Source organism: Pseudopodoces humilis, chromosome 9 (assembly GCF_049639895.1).
Source record: "Pseudopodoces humilis isolate 2021_Gansu_Grassland_sample_001 chromosome 9, ASM4963989v1, whole genome shotgun sequence".
Taxonomy (NCBI): Eukaryota; Metazoa; Chordata; class Aves; order Passeriformes; family Paridae; genus Pseudopodoces; species Pseudopodoces humilis.
In genome coordinates, this window is record NC_142208.1 from 9,845,669 (window position 1) to 9,864,228 (window position 18,560).

The 18,560-nt window shown below is 37.2% G+C and overlaps 1 protein-coding gene across 5 annotated transcripts in view; it reads left to right on the top strand.

Moving 5' to 3' along the window:
• OGDHL (oxoglutarate dehydrogenase L) overlaps positions 1-18,560 on the top strand; it is a 46,714-nt gene that overhangs the window by 15,412 nt on the left and 12,742 nt on the right. For all 5 annotated transcript variants that reach the window (XM_088059824.1, XM_088059825.1, XM_088059826.1 and 2 more), the window contains 12 exons: positions 2,617-2,732; positions 4,497-4,651; positions 7,271-7,417; positions 7,993-8,083; positions 8,571-8,750; positions 9,133-9,261; positions 9,630-9,809; positions 10,080-10,232; positions 11,602-11,704; positions 12,294-12,422; positions 13,520-13,670; positions 15,722-15,849. In XM_088059824.1, coding sequence (XP_087915950.1) covers positions 2,617-2,732; positions 4,497-4,651; positions 7,271-7,417; positions 7,993-8,083; positions 8,571-8,750; positions 9,133-9,261; positions 9,630-9,809; positions 10,080-10,232; positions 11,602-11,704; positions 12,294-12,422; positions 13,520-13,670; positions 15,722-15,849 — 1,662 coding nt within the window. The remainder of the gene's footprint in view (positions 1-2,616; positions 2,733-4,496; positions 4,652-7,270; positions 7,418-7,992; positions 8,084-8,570; positions 8,751-9,132; positions 9,262-9,629; positions 9,810-10,079; positions 10,233-11,601; positions 11,705-12,293; positions 12,423-13,519; positions 13,671-15,721; positions 15,850-18,560) is intronic.

Consider the following 18,560-nt stretch of genomic DNA (forward strand, 5'->3'; position numbering starts at 1 on the left):
TCTATTATAAACTTCAGTTTACTACTGAAAGAGTGTAGTGCACTAGGGTCTGCTTTTGCAAAGGTTGTTTTCGTTGTTAGGAGGGCTTGTGCCGAGAAATTGGCACTGATCAATTTCTTTGCCTCACTCTACTTGAATAAAAAAGCACCTGATTGATTTTTCTCTGCTCTTCAATCTACCTGGTTTGTTTAAAACGTGGTTTTCTACTTGATGAAGACACTGAATCAATTTTTCTTTGATGTGTAGGGAAGCTTTTTCGATCAGACATAAAACATAGTGCAGGAAGTAAATAAAGCACTTTCTGTTTAATTTTACTGTAAGCATATACTGCCTCTTTGGTGCTCTGATTTCTATTTATGATGTTGGGAAAGAAGCAGTTCTGATCATATTAAGGAAGTGGATGCCTAAGACTAAATAGAGAGGCGCTTACACAAATTGGGTCTTCTCTCTGAAGTTTGTCAGCTTTAATTAAAGAAAATTACCTAGCAGAAAACACATGAGACATTTACTGAGCAAATATAACTAATTTGGAGCATGGGTGACTACTAGCATGTCAGTACACGTTTCTTTAAACTCTACAAATAATTTAGTACAGGGTGCTGTGACTGGTCAGAAGGCATCCACTGAAGCCCTCATGCCCATAGGAAAAATATGCCTGACCTCTCAATGAGATGGGGGGTGTGTTTGAGAGTGTAATTGAAGAGATTTCAGTTTGTGAGGGGAAACTAAATTTCTAAGCCAGTCTTGGTACAGCTAAAATAGAGGAAGATCTCAAATGCCTGTGCTTGAATGTTCCAGGCAAGAAAATTCTGAAAGGTCCTTGGCGGGACAGAAAGTATTTTAATACTTCATTTTTCTGTGCATTTTCTTTGTCCCATCTTCTGGTTTCTTTTTGAGAAACCTTGTGGTAGGCAGTTTTCTGAGAGTTGCTTCTAAAAATGCAGGTAGTTACAGATGTACCCACTGCATGAGTCACAGTATAGAGCTACTTTCAGGATTTCAATAAGGTCATATCTCTTTAAACACAAGGTGATGCCTCAGTAAATATGTGGTGCTGTGGTACAAAGCACAGATGTTCTGTGTGTGCCCAAATCACTCCTGTACGTGTTCTGGTTTATGCATGAGAGGACATCAAGAGCCTTGAAGTCTGAGGGAAAGTCAGCAAAAGTGAAGAAATAAATGCACTGCTTTGTTTCAAATGACACTAAAGGCTCTGTCATCCCCTGTGTCACTTTCCCTTCCTGCTGGGAAAAAAACTTTTACAATATCAAAAAGGAGATGTAGTGGTACCTATGCTTTTTTTGGCCAGTCCAGGTTTGAAATTTTAATATATTTTTAACATTTTTATTAAACCCAAAATTAACATTTTAAAATGTATTATTTTTAAAGCAAAAATTGTGTTATTTACTGATAGTGCTGTATAGTAAAAGTGGTAGCAATGCAGTCCTATGGCCTATCTTCAACTCCTAAGTGCTGTTATTATTTCATCCTTAATTTTCAGCTTTGCTTTTATCTTCAGAAAAGTCACTTAACATTTAAGCAACTTATTGATTTGAGAGTTTTATGTGCATGCTATCATATCATTGTTAAAGTAGATGTCTACAGCTTATCTGGAAACAAGATAAAGAGTTGAAAATTAAAAATGGAGAAGTGATTTTTAATTTTTCAAATATTTTTACATATGTAGGAACATATAGAACCTTATATATACATTAAAACTACATAACTGTGGGTAATGTGTATTATAAGTGTTGTACCTTTGCTTCTTACAATTATAAGAACTGTTTTTCCTTCCTTCATTTAACAAGTCTTGGTTAAACTTGTATCAGACAAGGCCTTTAATTTGCATTGGTACCAGTCTTTCAGTTTTGTCTGTTGTGTATTTTGCCTTTTGAAACTGCATAATAGTTAGGTTAAATATTTTCTTAAATAATATTCTCAGCCAGAACTAGTTTAGATATGTTCAAATAAAAGTGGGTCAACGTGGCTAAACAAGTTTTAGATGGTGGGGGTGTGGAAATCTGTATATTTTACAAGGGGCCATTGCCTGGGAGCTAGAGCTGTACAGGTCATTACATAGCTATTTCAAACTAATTTTCCTAAAAAGAGAGAGTGAATAGAAATACCTTGAAAGGTCTCCATAGTGCTTGTACAGCATTTTATTGAACCTGTTGTGCATTCTCTTGGTCTGTCTATTAGTGTAAAATGCTTCCAACCAACTGCTTCTGTTGGCAAGAAGGGATTATTTTTGCATTTATTGCTCATGATAGAGTTGGTTATTTTATTAAACAGTGAGCTGTGAGAAGTAGTGTGGAAAATTGATGACATATGTCTGAATATGGTAAAATATAAAAAAGGCTTGGATGATTCCAATTTCAGTTGTTTCATTTGAGCATTTAAGAAAGAATCAAATAATGACTAATTCAAAGACTCTTTAAAATCCTGACTAAAGTCCATTTTACTAATGCATACCTTCAAAATACTCACTTTCAATTTTTAATCTGCTTTAAATCTAATACTGCTTTATTAAAAATAATTGCCATGGCTTGAAAAACAATGCTGGCTTCCTTTTTGTCTCCTGTTCTACTTTGCAAATCAAAAATGTACCTGTTGTAGGGTTTTATGGTTTGCATGAATCAGATTTGGACAAAGTCTTTCAGCTGCCGACAACCACCTTCATAGGAGGAAATGAGAACAGTCTTTCTTTGCGAGAGATCATCAAACGCCTGGAGGTCAGTGGCACATGTTTTCATTTGTGATTGTGTTTTCATTCATACTTAAGTGAACTTTTTCTAAGTGTCAGTCACAAAACCCCCTGATTGTTTGCCAGTTATAAATAGAGAATGTAAAGGATTCCAACAACATTAAAAATAACGTACTCTTTCTAGAGGTAGCAGCACCACTGGTGCAATTAGCTGGATATTGGAAATAGGTGGATTAAGGATGAGTATAAAAGAGGTGAATATGGCAGAATATTAATGCCAGCCCTCATTCTGGAAAGAACTGATACTATTTAAAAGGAGTAGAGCCTTTAGAAATTGTCTTTTAAGTGTTGTACCACAGATAAAACACCTGTGCACATGATGCTCAGGACACTCACGGGTTGCTTTCAGATCCCCAGCTCTAGTGAGACCTTGAGGAAGAATATGAAGGCTGGGTACCAAATTCATGGAAGTCTAGCTGTAGCTTGTAGACAGTGATGGTCCTTGTTTTTCATCCCCAGTCTTTTTTCTAGAGTGTAATTATCTGACAGGTGACATGGTTTATGCCATCAGAAGTCATCAAAGCTAAAATAATTCAAAGAAAAACTAATTTGAAGGACTAAATATCATTAGAGGGAAACTCCAAATAGCAAAGCAGCAAGTAGGAATGTTAATGAATTTGTAGACTGCTGAGTGAGTCATTGTTAGGTATTCCCAGTTGTTTGACTTTTATGTTAGATTAGCTGAGGCATGGTAAATTGTTAAACCACATTATCTTTGTTGTGAATTTGAGCTCTATATTTGGTTGGGTTTTTTTTTTGTTTGTTTGTTTTTGCACTTCTAGCTTATCTGTGTAGCAATAATCCTTAAAATTGTAATGTGTAAATAAAAGGAAAAAATCAATTGCAAAATCTAAGAGCCTTAAGGAACTGGTTTTTGTTAAGGAGAGATAAGCCTCTGCTTTTCTATCTAGAGCTTTGGATTTTCTTCCTTTTTTTTTTTTTTTTTTAATAGAGGGCACCATTCAACTCCTTACAGGCAGTAGAGAGCAGACACTGTGTTGAGAGTTTTGTCTCAAACTCACACTAGGTCTTACTTCTATTGACTTGTACTTTGGACATATTTTTTCCTAATGAAATAATCTTTTTAAGGTTAGAAAAAGAAAATTTAAAAAATGAACAAGGAGATAAAATTTCCACTGTCTTTGCATTTCTCCGTGTCCTTTCTCTGCTCTCAGCTACTTGGATTTTTTTCACATTTCCAGGTTTGACAGTTATCAGATAATTTACATTAGACTTCATAGCTGTCTTCTCACTGCCTTTATTTCTTGGTTTAAGGTGACATTTAAAAAGGATGTGGTAAAAGACACAAATTTTGATAAATTACTTGAAATTTTTGCTGGTGCATCTGAAGAGTGCACTATGCCTGTAAGAACAGCACTGAGTTAGGTGAAATGTTCCAGTCAGTATAAGGCAGGTTTGTTGGCCTACTTCGAGTGTAGCACTAGATGAGAATCTTCCAGTTAAAAAATTTTGAAATGTTACCTTGTAGAGAAAGCCTTGTGATACAAAACTAGATTCAGTAAAACAATTTATTCATTTTTAGAATTACTTTGGGGGAGATATTGTGGAAGAAGACAAGGTAGCTTTCAGGAGAGTAACTTATTTTCAGGAGAGTAACTTATTTTCAGGAGAGTAAATTATATTCAGGAGAGAATATAATTTAAAACATATATTAGTTTCTTTGTGGCCCACTATCTCCTAAAGCTTCTCTGTTGGTGTTTTCACTTGCTAGCATACCTACTGCCAACACATTGGCCTGGAGTTTATGTTCATCAACGATGTGGAGCAGTGCCAGTGGATCCGTCAGAAGTTTGAGACGCCGGGAATCATGAAGTTCTCAAACGAAGATAAAAGGACTTTGCTGGCAAGGCTGGTGCGCTCTATGAGGTACGCTGGGCTGGGATACTGTTCTGTGTGTACTGCCTGGGAGCTGTGGGATTTGGAAGCTGCTGATGTGGGGGGAACAGTCTCACTGAAATCTGGGGTACAGGTGGGTGTAGTTAACCTGGCAGCTGTATCAAAGGAAAGTGTGTGCTGTGAGGAATCTGTCAGGGTCTGTGTTGTGACTTAGTATTCTGTTATCTTGCCAGGCATGCCACTAAAGGCCTTTTAATGTTTTCATTGGCTTAAGGAGTTAAACTAGGGAAAAATTGTTTCAACTCGCTAGTAATATACATTTGTATTAAAGATTTGTAGCCTGTTTCAGAAAATAAGTGTCAGAGCAATGTTGGTGTGTGATTTCACGTCCTGTTTCTGTCCTTTTCATTTTGAGATGTGCCAAGATGTGTTGTGGTGTTGCATGACCTGGCAGCTGCAGTTTTAGTATCTACAATAAAAGAAAGCACATTTGGAAATAGCTTTTTGACTACTCCCATTGTGGCTATCTGTTTGGAAATACTGTGATCCCAGAGACTGAATTATCCTCTCACCCCTGGAACAAGGCTTCTCAGACACAAGATTTATTTCAGTCCTTATTTTTATATGAAACAGTGTGTATGTCCGTTGTGAAACACAAGAGACAGAGATTTCTAAAGGCACACTTTTTGGTTAAGATTCTATGTTCAAAGACCTAAAAATGAAGTGCTCAAAGGAGGTGTCAAAAGATGTTTTTGCCAGGTGTTTTGTTTGCCAGTGTTATAATGTCTCATTAAATGTTTCATTTAAACAGAAACAAAAATGACACTTAATGGTCAAGTGAATATTCACTTGACCATTAAGTAAGTTTGTTTAAAAGGCCCTCAGTATGAACCATCTTCATTTATACTAAGACAAGAATTTGTGCTTTTATTCCTGCCTAAGCTGTGGAAAGATCAAGGTTTCTAGTGGTATGAAGGAGCCTAATGTTTATCTTCTGCCAAATTAATTGTCTGCTGAATGGGTAAAAAATTTTTGTAAAAAATTTCTATCCAGCTATCTTTAGTGTGCTTTTTATTTTATTGTTTGAAAATGGCCTAGGAAAAAAGTCTAGTTTTGTGGAAAACTGGTTGTCCTCTTTAGCTTTGTGGTTTTGTAAAGCAGGTTTTCATTATTTTGCTCAAGATTTTAAAATATGTTCATTCCAAGAACTACAGAGTTCAGGTACTTGAAACTGAATTTTAAAGTTGGATTTCTCATCCCTTATGGTTTTCTGATAGGTTGTTGAACAAACGGTCATTTTAAAGTCCTCCTTATGTAAAATACTTGTATATTTCTGAGCTACTTTGTAATGCATTAGTAAATATGTTAGACCCTGATGTGGAGCCTGATCTGGGCAGGGTCAAGCATTTCCAGATTTCCAGAGAGCAACCAGCTTTCACCAGATGTTTTCCTCACTGGAAATGCATGCAGTGTCAGAGGCTGGGTCTCTGAGACTCCCAGTGGCGTGTGGGGGACTGGCAAGGTGCGACTGAAATACTGTAGCTCTGCACACTTAGTGGCAGATTGCCTCAAGTAATGAACTTGCTCCTTGTCCACTAGTGGCTTAACTTGCTGCTCCAAAGAGGAAGAAATCAGCGTGTGCACCGCTTTCCTTCACCCTGTGGGGCCTGCTGTTCACATGGCACAGTGCTTTCCCTTTACATATAAACTGGCATAGCCCCACAGTCTTCCCTGAGGAATTCTGACAGACTAGCTCAGTTGCGGGTCTGGCATGTTTAGATGGCTGGATTGCACAGTATTGATGCGTGAGCTAGGAGACACTTTTGGCAACAGTTCATATCCTTTAGGATTTCAGTCTAAAGAGGTAAACGTCAGGATTCTAAGTGAGGAATAAGCTAAGTATTAATGGATTATGGCAGTGTTATGAGGCGAGGCACTGCACAGATGATGTAACCAATACAGCTACTTTCATGAAGATGTATTTTCTTTGTCTTTCCTATCTCCAGGCTTTACAATGTATAATCCTTTCAGTGTTTGTTGAAAGGTACTTTTTAATCACTCGCATTGCCTCTGGCCCAAATGCATTAAAGAATGAAAGAGCTTAGAGCTGTCAGGGAGTGACATCATTCTGCTGCTGAAGCTGAGGCAGAAATACCAGTGTCCTGCTTCTTGGCTCATTCTGAAGTGTTACATCACACAGTCTTAGGAGCCTTGCTATATGGATTATGTGTGCTTTCTGCTCTGTTTTTTTTTTACAAATATTAGAAAATACAGGTTCTCTGTTATATTTTCTTTCATTCACAGAAGAGACTTCTTTGCTGTCACTCTGCCTTCCCAGTGCTCAGATTTGTATCCATGAGAACAGAGTTTGACTTGGGAAGTCAAAAGAATTTTGTCTTTGAGATGGAGACTCTTAATTGTTTCTAAGTCCTAGTAAATGGTTTTCAGATGGGGGAGAAAGAAGACTGAATTCTCTCCTGTGTTTCCTTCTCCATGTGACTGAATTCCAGAGGCATATGACTTGTATTCACTGATGTTTTAAAACAGTTAATGTAACTTCATTTGCTGTAAGATGGTAAACAATAAGTATTTCCTACATTACCTTAATACAAATAATTTCACTTGGTTTTTTGTTTCTTTTTGGCAAAGGTTTGAAGACTTCCTTGCTCGCAAGTGGTCTTCTGAAAAGAGATTTGGTTTGGAAGGATGTGAAGTAATGATTCCAGCACTTAAGACTATCATTGATAAATCCAGTGAAATGGGAATTGAATATGTTATAATGGGAATGCCTCACAGGTAATGCCAATGGAAACACCCCAACAAATAGGCGTACAGCGTTGGGACAAGTTTTGGGTTCTAGAATTTTGTTTTAAAAGTTGATATTAGTGAAGCTGAGGTAGAAAGAGTCAGTCATAAGAAGTAATTGGAACACAGAACTGTCAGTAAGAGGCTACAGGTTTCAAAAGCGAAGGGTAGAGAAACTCTCCTAAGTATATGTTGAAGCTGCAAGCAAACGTGAAAGCAGCCATGGTCTTTAGCCATCTGCTATTGCAGAGAACTGAGAAAGCTTTGTGGGGTAATTTTGAACTTAATTTGCAGTCTGCCTTAACTAATTTATAATGTGATTATTTAAAGACTGCTAGATAGCTACAAAATTCACTTGGATAACAAGGCGTTCTAAAATGTCTGAGGGAACACACTGGAGGAACTTTGTTATTGGAAGAAGGGTTGAATCAAGGATTTCAAGCTCAAAAGTTTGAAGAGAACATTCGCAAATTTCTGACAGGGTGGTTTGCTGATTTTGTGAGTTTTATACTGTTGACTCTCTTAGTACCATTTGTGAGACATAACTGTATTTGGAATTTTCTTAGAGGTCGGCTGAATGTATTGGCTAATGTAATCCGAAAAGAGCTGGAGCAGATCTTCTGTCAGTTTGATCCCAAACTTGAAGCAGCTGATGAGGTAAGATGCTTTTTCATTAGACCTCTCTATAGAGAGGTCAACATTCAAGATAGTTTTCAGTTGTTTTGGTCATGGCTGTTATGAAAACAGCATTATCAGCTACAATGCCTTCTTTTCTAGTTTGAGGAACATGATTTGGTGAAATTTCTTAACAAATTTAAAAATTGTTATACTTCTAACATGCAGAAGGTCTCTCAGGAGTGACTGTAGATAAATAAATTCCATTTGACAGAGTTCATAACCTCTAAGCATCTATTTTTGTTTTATATGAACAGAGTATTAATATGCTGTAAGTATTTATTTAATGTTTGATGACAACAGAAAGATAATAGAATAGGCACTGTCCCAGTTTGAAATTATGGTGTCAAACCCATAATGCACACTGATGTTCAGGTAACCAGATGTGTTTTTCAGGCTGAAGCACAAATTTTAGGCCTAGTGAATCAGATGCAGCAGGTCTGATTTGTGATTACATCTTTCTTGTTAGGGATCTGGGGATGTAAAATACCACCTGGGAATGTATCATGAGAGGATCAACCGAAAAACAAACAAGAAAATCACTCTGTCCCTGATGGCTAACCCTTCTCACTTGGAAGCAGTTGATCCTGTTGTGCAAGGCAAGACAAAAGCTGAACAGTTTTATCGAGGGGATACAGCAGGGAAAAAGGTAAAAATTGTTTAATATAGTAACTTCTAATGGTAGTTTTTCATGGTATTTCCAATAAAAATAGTTTGCCAGTAGTTTCATATCACAGAATCTTCCTCTTTTCCTCCTTCACAAAAGGGATATATCACCTGTTGAACTACGTAAGGTTTTTGACATGAAACCTCAAGGGTAACTTCAGGAAGTAGGCTCAAAGCTTTATTTCTTTTGCAAGCTGAGAAAAGGCAGCAGAATGCTGAGAATTTTATATTTTATTATAAAATTACTGTGTTTTTTTAATAAGCACTACAGAAATAGGGAGCCAATAAATCTTGCGGAGAAACTCAAATTGTGGCTTTCCTTTCTAATATGTGTGTGGATATGTGTGTACAATTCTCCCTCTTAGGTTATGTCCATATTATTACATGGGGATGCTGCCTTTGCAGGACAAGGAGTGGTTTATGAGACATTTCATCTTAGTGACCTCCCATCTTACACTACAAATGGCACTATCCATGTTGTGGTCAACAACCAGGTAACAAGTACAGCCTTTTCCAATCAACTTATCTGCTGAATATTTGCCCATCTATCTCTTTTTATTGTTTGTCATTAACTGGGTTCCTTGCCCCCTCTGGTTATTAGAATGGTTGAGATATTTCTGAAAATGATCCTAGTATCTAACAGCTCTTGAGTGGATAATATTTCATCACCTACGTGTATTCCATTCAAATTGTAATACTTAATTGGATTAAGCTTGCTTTGGTTTTTAAGGGAGCAAAAAGAAGCTAGCTAGCCACAATGAAAAGCTGATGTTGCTTTATGAATGGCTATTAAATGCAAACTTTAAAACAGAATAGAGGAAGGTGCTGAAATTGTTTTAATAGAAGTTTCTGGAATTTTTAGATTGGCTTCACCACAGACCCCCGTATGGCCCGTTCATCTCCATATCCCACTGATGTTGCTCGTGTGGTCAATGCTCCCATTTTCCACGTGAATGCTGATGACCCTGAAGCAGTGATGTACGTGTGCAACGTAGCTGCAGAGTGGAGAAACACTTTCAATAAGGATGTGGTAGTTGACTTGGTAAGTTTTGGTTTTCTTAACTTTTCATTCTGTGCCTTATATACTACTCCTTATTTTTTTGTGACTTAGAAGGTCGAGTCAAGGAACATATTTGATTTAAAAGGCCTTTAGTCTCTTGATTTTAAAATACCAAGCAACTAACAGGTCCACAAAAAGCCATGAATGTTTTTTTTTTGCAGTAAACCTCTTAAGATCTCTATAAAACTATGAAATGGAAATATTCCATTTTACATTTTTCTTTATCAGCAGAAGCAATCTTTCCCTTTGCAGGTTTGTTACCGTAGGAGAGGGCACAACGAAATGGATGAGCCCATGTTCACCCAGCCTCTGATGTACAAGCAGATCCATAAGCAGGTGCCGGTGCTGAAGAAATATGCTGACAAACTGATTGCAGATGGGACTGTGACACTGCAGGAGTTTGAGGTATACAGCAGCAGAGTTAGAGGGAATCTAAGGAGTTGTAAGGGGAAAGACCCAACTGTCACTGTATGCTGCCTGCTTGAAAACTTCCTTACTGTGATAAGTCTTTACCCTTTGACAATTTGTGGTTCAATTTGGCTTGGATTTTCATGTAAATACTATTGTTGTAACAAAAGGACTAGAAGTGCTCTGAAGTAATTAATATATATTGCACATAAAAAATTGCTTCAATTCTGAGGGAGAAGGTGATTAAATAAGAACATTGGAAAATAGAGGCATTTTTCAGCTGTTCTGCATCTCTGGGACCTCGATTCAGCAGCAAGACAGTATTTAAACACTCCTGTTGATACTTTCATATTGATAACATTGGCAGGTTTGTGTCCAGCAATGATGAAATTGAATCAATTTTAACCTTTTAGTTTTTTTACAAGAATTCAACCAAGCTCAGAGATCATTTGAAGTATTCCAGAAAGATGAAGTGTAGATTGTGGTGTCTGTATTAAGCTGGTTAGATCTTTACCTTAATTTTTTTGAGAATGGGTGTTTAGAATGCAGATGAAACCTTCTGAGGAGCCTTCTGGGTGAAACTTTCAAGGACCTTCTGAGAATGGTGTAGTGATGTGATATTGCAGATCATGAAATAAGCACTTTGGGTAGGTGCATTCTGTTGTCTTTAAGAAGGATCACAGCTCAGGCAGAAGTAGCTTTCCTGAATCATGTATTATATCATGTGCCAATAGAGGCACTGTGGGATTTGGTGACTGGTTCTAGGTTCCTGGATGGATGTTTGGCTGTACAGACTGAGCTAAAATTGCTGTTAAGTCCTTTAAAGATTAGCTATCTCAATAACTTCAGTGTGATTCTGGATTGAAACACAGATATTGCAGAGGCATTCTGCCTCTATGGAATATGGCATTCAATCTGTTGCCATTGAGAGGTGTGGCCAGCAGATTTTTTGCTAGACACTCCAAGGCAGACTAGTTTTTTAGAAACTCCTTTTCCAAGCTTTAGTGTCTTTCATAGCCGGGAGTATGAGAACTGGATTATTTTGGTCTTAGAAGTATGACTGTAAATTATATTTGATAGTTCCATTTTGTCTCATTTTAGAGCAATGCTTGCAGCTTCAGCTTCTGGTACACTCCTCTGTAACATCTGTCCAGTAAACTATATGATTTATTTAGAGCAATGTATATAAGCATATTTCTGTAAGGCTGTTTGAGTCTAGATAAAATTAAATTTATTTATTTGCATTATTTTAACTAAATTTTCTCATGGACTTAAATAGCTTGTTTTATCGTGCTGAACGAGAGGTGTCATCTGTAAGAGATGAGGGTATTACGTTTATCTATTTTAGAAAACTTTTGTTCTACAGGAAGAAATTGCAAAGTATGATAGAATATGTGAAGAAGCATATACTAGATCTAAAGATAATAAGATCCTGCATATCAAGCACTGGCTGGATTCACCTTGGCCTGGTAAGGAATGTCCTTTCACTTATCCTAGTGCTACCTGAACGTGCTTTTATTTTGAGTCCAGAATCTAGGATTTAAGTAGATTTGATCAGACAGTGTTCCTATAAAATGGAATATGTGATCTTTGATTTGCCTCCCAGATCTCCCAGCATTCTCCCAGATCAACTTGAAACAAATGCTTCTGTTTAAAAATGTGCAAAGTAAGCTGTGACTTTGAAAAAGCCATTTTCCAGTTTAGCAGAGAAGTGGTTTTCCTGTACTGTTAACTGTCTGGGCTGTCAGGAAGAAGTATGTCTCATGTTATTTATTTTTGTTTGAGGGATTGAGGTGCCATATGCCTTTTATTGGCTGCCTCTGCCCACATAGTTGGACATCACAGGGAGTGAAAGCAGAAACAAAATAGATCATTGTGTGCCTGTAAGATCAGCTTCTGTCAGATGCAGACAATCAAAATTATTGTTTCCCAGTGAAAGGTGAAGAGCTAGGCTTAGTCTGTTAATTAAAATGTCACTCGAGTTGTTGAATAAATTGTAAGTAATATACATATCTCTTAAACAATCCTTGAACATCTCACCAAATCTCTTCCTCCCAGGCTTCTTTAACGTGGATGGAGAGCCCAAGAGCATGTCTTGTCCTCCAACAGGCATTTCAGAAGAGCTGCTGACTCACATTGGCAATGTTGCTAGTTCAGTGCCAGTCAAAGACTTCAAAATACACTCAGGTCAGCTGAAGCCTTTGTGTCTCCTACTGGTTTCATGTCATGCTTCATTACTCTATTTCTGCACAGAAGTTATTCCTGGGCCATTTTTCAAAGAGAAAAATATCTGCAACTTGTTTTTACTTTGATTCTTCTACTCTATGGGTAAGGAGAATGTGACATTTAAGTTCCTGCTGCTTGTTCTCAGCATAATATTCTTTCAGTATCACACCACTTCTGTTTCATACCTCATTAAAATAGATTTTCATCTGAGGGAAGTAAAAGTCTCTTTGCAACCTTAAGTTAATAACTCCTTTCATTCTTCAAGTCCTTGCATTTTCCCCCCAAAAAGTCTTGGCTTTTGTTCTAAAAAGATTCAGTCCTCACTTTGGCATCTATTATAGTGAGTGCTAATCTCACTGGGGAGCCCCACCACTGTGCCAGAGTTCTGAGATAGTTTTATTTCCTGGGCAGGTTGAAATCTAGCAACTATTGGGAGCAATAACTTGCTCATTCCATGGGGAAACATGGAGACCCTTTGTTTAGGGATCTTTTTTCTTTTGTTGACTTGTCGGGTACATACTAAAGATAAGGAATAAAGAGCTTTTTTCTCTTTAAAATCTCTAAAGAGAGAAAGCTAATCCTCTCTAGAGTCATCCATCAAGGAATAAAGTTTATCTTCTGTAAATATGCTATGTGTTTGTGTTCCTTTGGGAAATGAAACACAAGTAATGATGATAGGGCATTCCCAGTTTGTAATTGCAGGCTTGTTGAGCAGACACAATTAATGGATAAATTTAACTCTTATACACATTTGTGCACTTTGTTGTGACACTGATAAATAAAAATCATAGTTGGCCAATAAAATTTAGTATTAGACATTCTAATTAAAAAGGAAAATTCGTCTGTTGTTAATAAGTTGATTAACCATTGACACTAGGGAACACTTGCCAGTATATAAGGTAGATTTATGGTTCAAAGCAATTATGGTATGCTAGATTCTTTTATACCGTTTAAAAGGCTGTAAGAGAGAATTTGTGGAGAATGTAAGGTGAATTTAATGTGAATGGAGAATTTCTCTGGAATAGATCCATTCACCTCTGATCTTTATTCTGACATAGGACTCTCTCGGATTTTGAAAGCCCGCTTGGAAATGACCAACAACAGGCTTGTTGACTGGGCCTTAGCAGAATACATGGCTTTTGGCTCTGTTCTCAAAGAAGGGATACATGTCCGACTGAGTGGCCAGGATGTGGAGAGAGGTACTTTCAGGTCAGTACTGAGATAACTGTTAAATATTGTTAAAACTGTTTAAATCCCACACTTAAAGAAACAACTTGGCATTTGTTTTAAAAATATGGTCTTCTGCAGGGAGGGGAAAGTTTGGGCTCTTCAGCATTAATCTGAATGTTACAGGTTCTAGAAGTCAATCAAATTTCCTGTGTATCTGTAAGCAGCATTTTAAAGTATAATATTTAAGCCAGAACAAGCATTTTTAGACACTTTTTACCTTCTCTTGCTGAAAAGCAGAAATGGTATCTTTCCCCCTGATTTCTAACCAAAAATACAGTTGCATTCCATCTAATTGTTGAGAAGAGAGGATAGTTGCTGCAGCAGATCCTGAATCTTTTAAATACCATTCCAGTGGTGGCTGCTTGGAACTTGTGTACTCTGAACAAACATGTTGCCAGATGGTGAGGCTTTTAAAGTGAAATAAGGTCCTTTGTACTGAGACTTTTAATGCCTATGGGTTATGTATGAAGGCAGGATCTCATCACTTGGTAGAATATATACAGTTTGCTGCCTTACCTGATCCTCTGTAGAGTAAAATGTTAATGATGTATTTAATTGAAACCTTTGATGTGATGCCAGTTCCTGGGGTGAATGCTGTACTGTGCTCCATTGTGAATGCTTGCAGAAGAGAGAAGTAAATTTTGGTGCCTGTCTTCTCTGGTACATTATTGGCTAGAATTTGGGAAGAACTGATTGTACCGTGTTGGCATAATAAAACAGCATGATGGGGTGCTTTCACTATTTTGGAGCTTCTAAAGTGATGTCTAGAAAATAGTTCTTTCTTTCAGTATTCCATGTGATGGCTTCTTTTCTTTCTGTTTCAGTCCTCAATACTATCAATAGATTGCAGCTTTATCTAGATTCTGACAGAAGCACCAGACCCCTTCCCCTCTTGGAGACAAACTCTCGAGGACAGAGGGAAGGGGGACAGCCTTGATTCTGTACTGGTTTGATGTCAGTAAATCTGACACTTGCATGTGTGCAAATTGTATGTCTGTATATTTCTGGCTGGCCATCTATGCTCATCTTAATTACCTTTTGCTAGGGAAACACAAAACTTTGTACTCAAGAAGCTTAACACATAACTAGGTCTTTGGCTTAATGACAAAATGAAAATTATGGCAGCAGAAGTGATTTATGCCAAACAGCTGTTTGGTGTGTGAATTTCTGCTTTTCTGTCTACTCCCCTCCTTATGCTGCTCTTCAAAGGTTCAGTCTTTTTCTGGCTTTAGATTGTTGAGTTGTAGATGAATTTCAGAGCTCTTTTGCTAGCATTCATTATAGCAAAGGGAAGTGCACTAAGATTCAGATTTCAGTGTTGGCAGCTCTACAACACACAGTATTGTTACCAGTACAATAACTGGGCCTTATGTCAGTGGTTGTAAAGCTGGACATATTGCTGTGATTCACTCAGTCTGCTCACAGAGTTAATGGATTGCAGTAATTACTTCAGTCATCTCTGTTTTGGTATTCCTTGATGTCCCATTCTAATGCTGATTAATGGTGTTCTAGAGAACTGTAAATGGTGCATGTGAGTGGAAATAGCAGGAAAGAGGATACAACTCCTTCAAGTTTCAGTGCTGAAATTAGATTACATTTTTTTCCATTACAGACAAACAACAATTGTTTCAAGGAAAATGTTAGAATTTGTGAGGAATGCAGAACAAATTTTTTTCATAAAAAGTTTGTTCCTCTGAATTTCTTTATTTTAATAATTCTATTTTATAGCAACAGCTTCCCTATCCTTTTCTCTTTCTCCCCAGTTCTACTAACAATGAGGTATTTTCAATTTCTGTAAGTGCTTGAGAAGCCTTGGATAGTCAGTGAAAGTCCTTACAGTGCAGCAATTGTATTTAGACATGTGATTTTATCTCCCTTGGTTTCAACCAGACCAGGGTGTTGTGTGTGGCAGAGATAACCATGGTGCTTGCTGTCCAGAACACAGCTTTGATGCTTTAGCTTTGAAAATAGCTCTGTTAAAGCCCAAAATGATTCTTGGCTAATAAATCTCTTTGAACAACTCTTTGCAGCCATCGTCACCATGTGCTTCACGATCAAGAAGTTGACAAGAGAACTTGTGTTCCCATGAATCACCTCTGGGAGCAGCAGGCCCCCTACACCGTGTGCAACAGTTCTCTCTCTGAGTACGGGGTCTTGGGTACGTCTTGATCTGCCTGGGGTTTGATAGGGCTGCTAGATAAGAAGCAGAGGTCAGCAAGGAGAAGAATGTGGGGGGAAAAAAGAAGCTGTAAAATGGTCATATATGAAACAGGTATCAAAGCTCTTCCTCTCAGGTTCTGGTATCCCTTAAACTAGCATCTCCGCATTTTACAATTTTGTGATTCAGTTAACAGCATCCATCTGCTATTCTTGATCTTGGCAGTGCTGGAATGTGCATCTGGTGCTTTCTTAAAAGAGGAGAAACTAACAAGAAAACTGGACACAGTTTGTCATAGAGATATAACAAATCCATCCTGGCCTTATCTGAACTGCTATTCTGAATGTGCTATTTCAAGGAAACAAATTCTTTTTAGAGATAGCATTAATCATAGTGAATTATTTTACCTTCAGCCCCAGAGAATGGATAACCTTACTCTGACATGATGAGGGTGGCAAGAGGAATGTGAAGCACGAAACAAATACATCTAATAATTTATCAAAAGTGTTACTGATTCTATGGATAATAAAATATTGTGTGAAGGAAAAACTTGAAGCATTGTAGTAGATAAAGGTGGTAGTTGATAGCTGCTTCCTTCAAAGTTCCAGAAATACTTGGTTACTTAGTAATTTTTGCAATGCTACATGTTACCTACTGCTAATAATATTAAAATTAAAGTGATATAAAATTGTACAGTTGGAGCATGGGCTGGAGACTGGATTTTTTAGGTATTTTTGTTAACTCTGTGGCGGAATTGGTGTGAACATAATCACATTTTTTGTATTGCTAACACGTAAATTCTAAATAGGAGAGTGCAAGCAAGGATGTTTATAAACAGGAGAAAAATAATTGGCATGGATAAAAATCAAGAGAATTTTTATTTTCAGAGAATGATAGTTTCTAATTTCCTATTGTTTCTCACTGTGTGTTCTGGGGTTTCTTAATTTGAGCTTGTTTACAGTGTCGTTGCAAAACTTATGGGTAAGTGGGTCATAAGTTTCTGGATTTGCTCTTTTTACATTCCAAAAGAAATGACAAATGTCTGGATATGGTTGAAATCTGATTTTGTTTCAAAAATAACAACACAGCAGGAAGCCTAGTGTTGATATGGTGTGAAGGCAATTCTGTCACGATTCCATTCTTTAAAAAACTAATCAAGAAGACTCGCTCTCTTTCTTGATCTCATCCTGCCCTTCCACCTTACCCAGCAAAACTTGATTTAATAAAATTCATTGAATCCAAGCAATATGGTAAAAGAGGGTTTTGTTTGTATGCTGAAAACAATACTATTTGCATACTTCCGCTTCACAGATGAGATGACAGGTTCTTCAAAACTGATAGTATTGATACCTTTAATTTTCAAGAGCTTTAAATCCCTTGAGAAGTTTCCTAGCAGTAAAGGAGATTAAATTGATACAAATAGTTAAGTGATGTGGCTTTTTGTTTGTTTGTTGGGTTGGGTTTTTTTAAAATAAATATGCCATGTTCTGTGTTGAAGTGATTTTATAATGAAGTTTTCTCTCTCTTGCTGGCTTTTATATATTGCCCTTTTCCAACATGGTTACTCTTGTGTGTTACCTCCATACAGAGACAGTTTTGGGATAAGCACCAGTGTGTGAACATGTCTCTTCTAGTTAAGGCTCTGTGTCAAAGAAGAGGTATCAGAATTGATATTTATTTTGCTGGTAACATGACTGGGTCTCCTTTTTAATACATAGAAGAATAAGTGAAGGCTTGCAATTCATGGAGTTGGTCCTTCAGGAAAACCAAAACTGCTGAACACTTTACTTTCTCTAACTGCTGTTTCTACTATCTGATTCTGTTAAAAGAAACAGTTTAGAATTAGCGCACTGAAGTGTTTGGTGGCTGTAAGGAGAGTTGTGAGATAATATAAAGGGGAAAAATGGTGAAAAAGTGTTAGGAATTTATTTTATGACTATGTTAATACACAGCATCTCAGAAGCATTTTGGGAATTCCCTTAGTTTCTGTGAGAAAGAGCTAAGTTAAAATGGATGAAACAGCCCAGCATGATATAACTACAGATTATTTCCTTGGCAGGTACATAAGCCAAGAGCTGGTATCTGTTCAGAGCTGTGAGCTTTACACCAAGTTGTAGTGAAGTTAGTTAGGAACACCTGGGGAGCCATTGTGCCATTAAAATGATACTCTGGCAGGATTGATTTCACTTAGAAAACAAACGCAGTCTTGTTCAATTGTAGTTCAGACAACTGCTTATGTTTTGTCTACAGGAAGCTCTGGAGTGGGTATAACCTGAACATTAAATGAGAGTACTTAGCAATCTCTGCTAATTTAGAGTATTTGACAACCTCTGATAATTTTGTTTGACATCCTATGTCTACTATTTTTAGTTACACCCAGATTATTATAATTTAGTTGTGCATCCACTTGCCTTGCTGTAATTTTCTCCTTGTACTGAAACTGAATATCTGGAAGTGTAAGTGATGGCTGTCAGAAGTCATTTAAGCAAAAAATGTTTGTCTGAATTTACTTGCTGGTTAGGATAGAGGAGAAAAACAAAAGTAACTAACATATGCTCCATTCAACCTCTTCAGCATTTTTTAAATACTTGAAGGGATTTCCTGTCTTTCTGGTCCTCAGAATGACTTGTGTAGTGTTGAGTCTCTATGCAAGAGGTGAGTTTCTTTGTCAGATTCAATACTGTCCTTGAGAGATCTTGGGCTGGAGCATC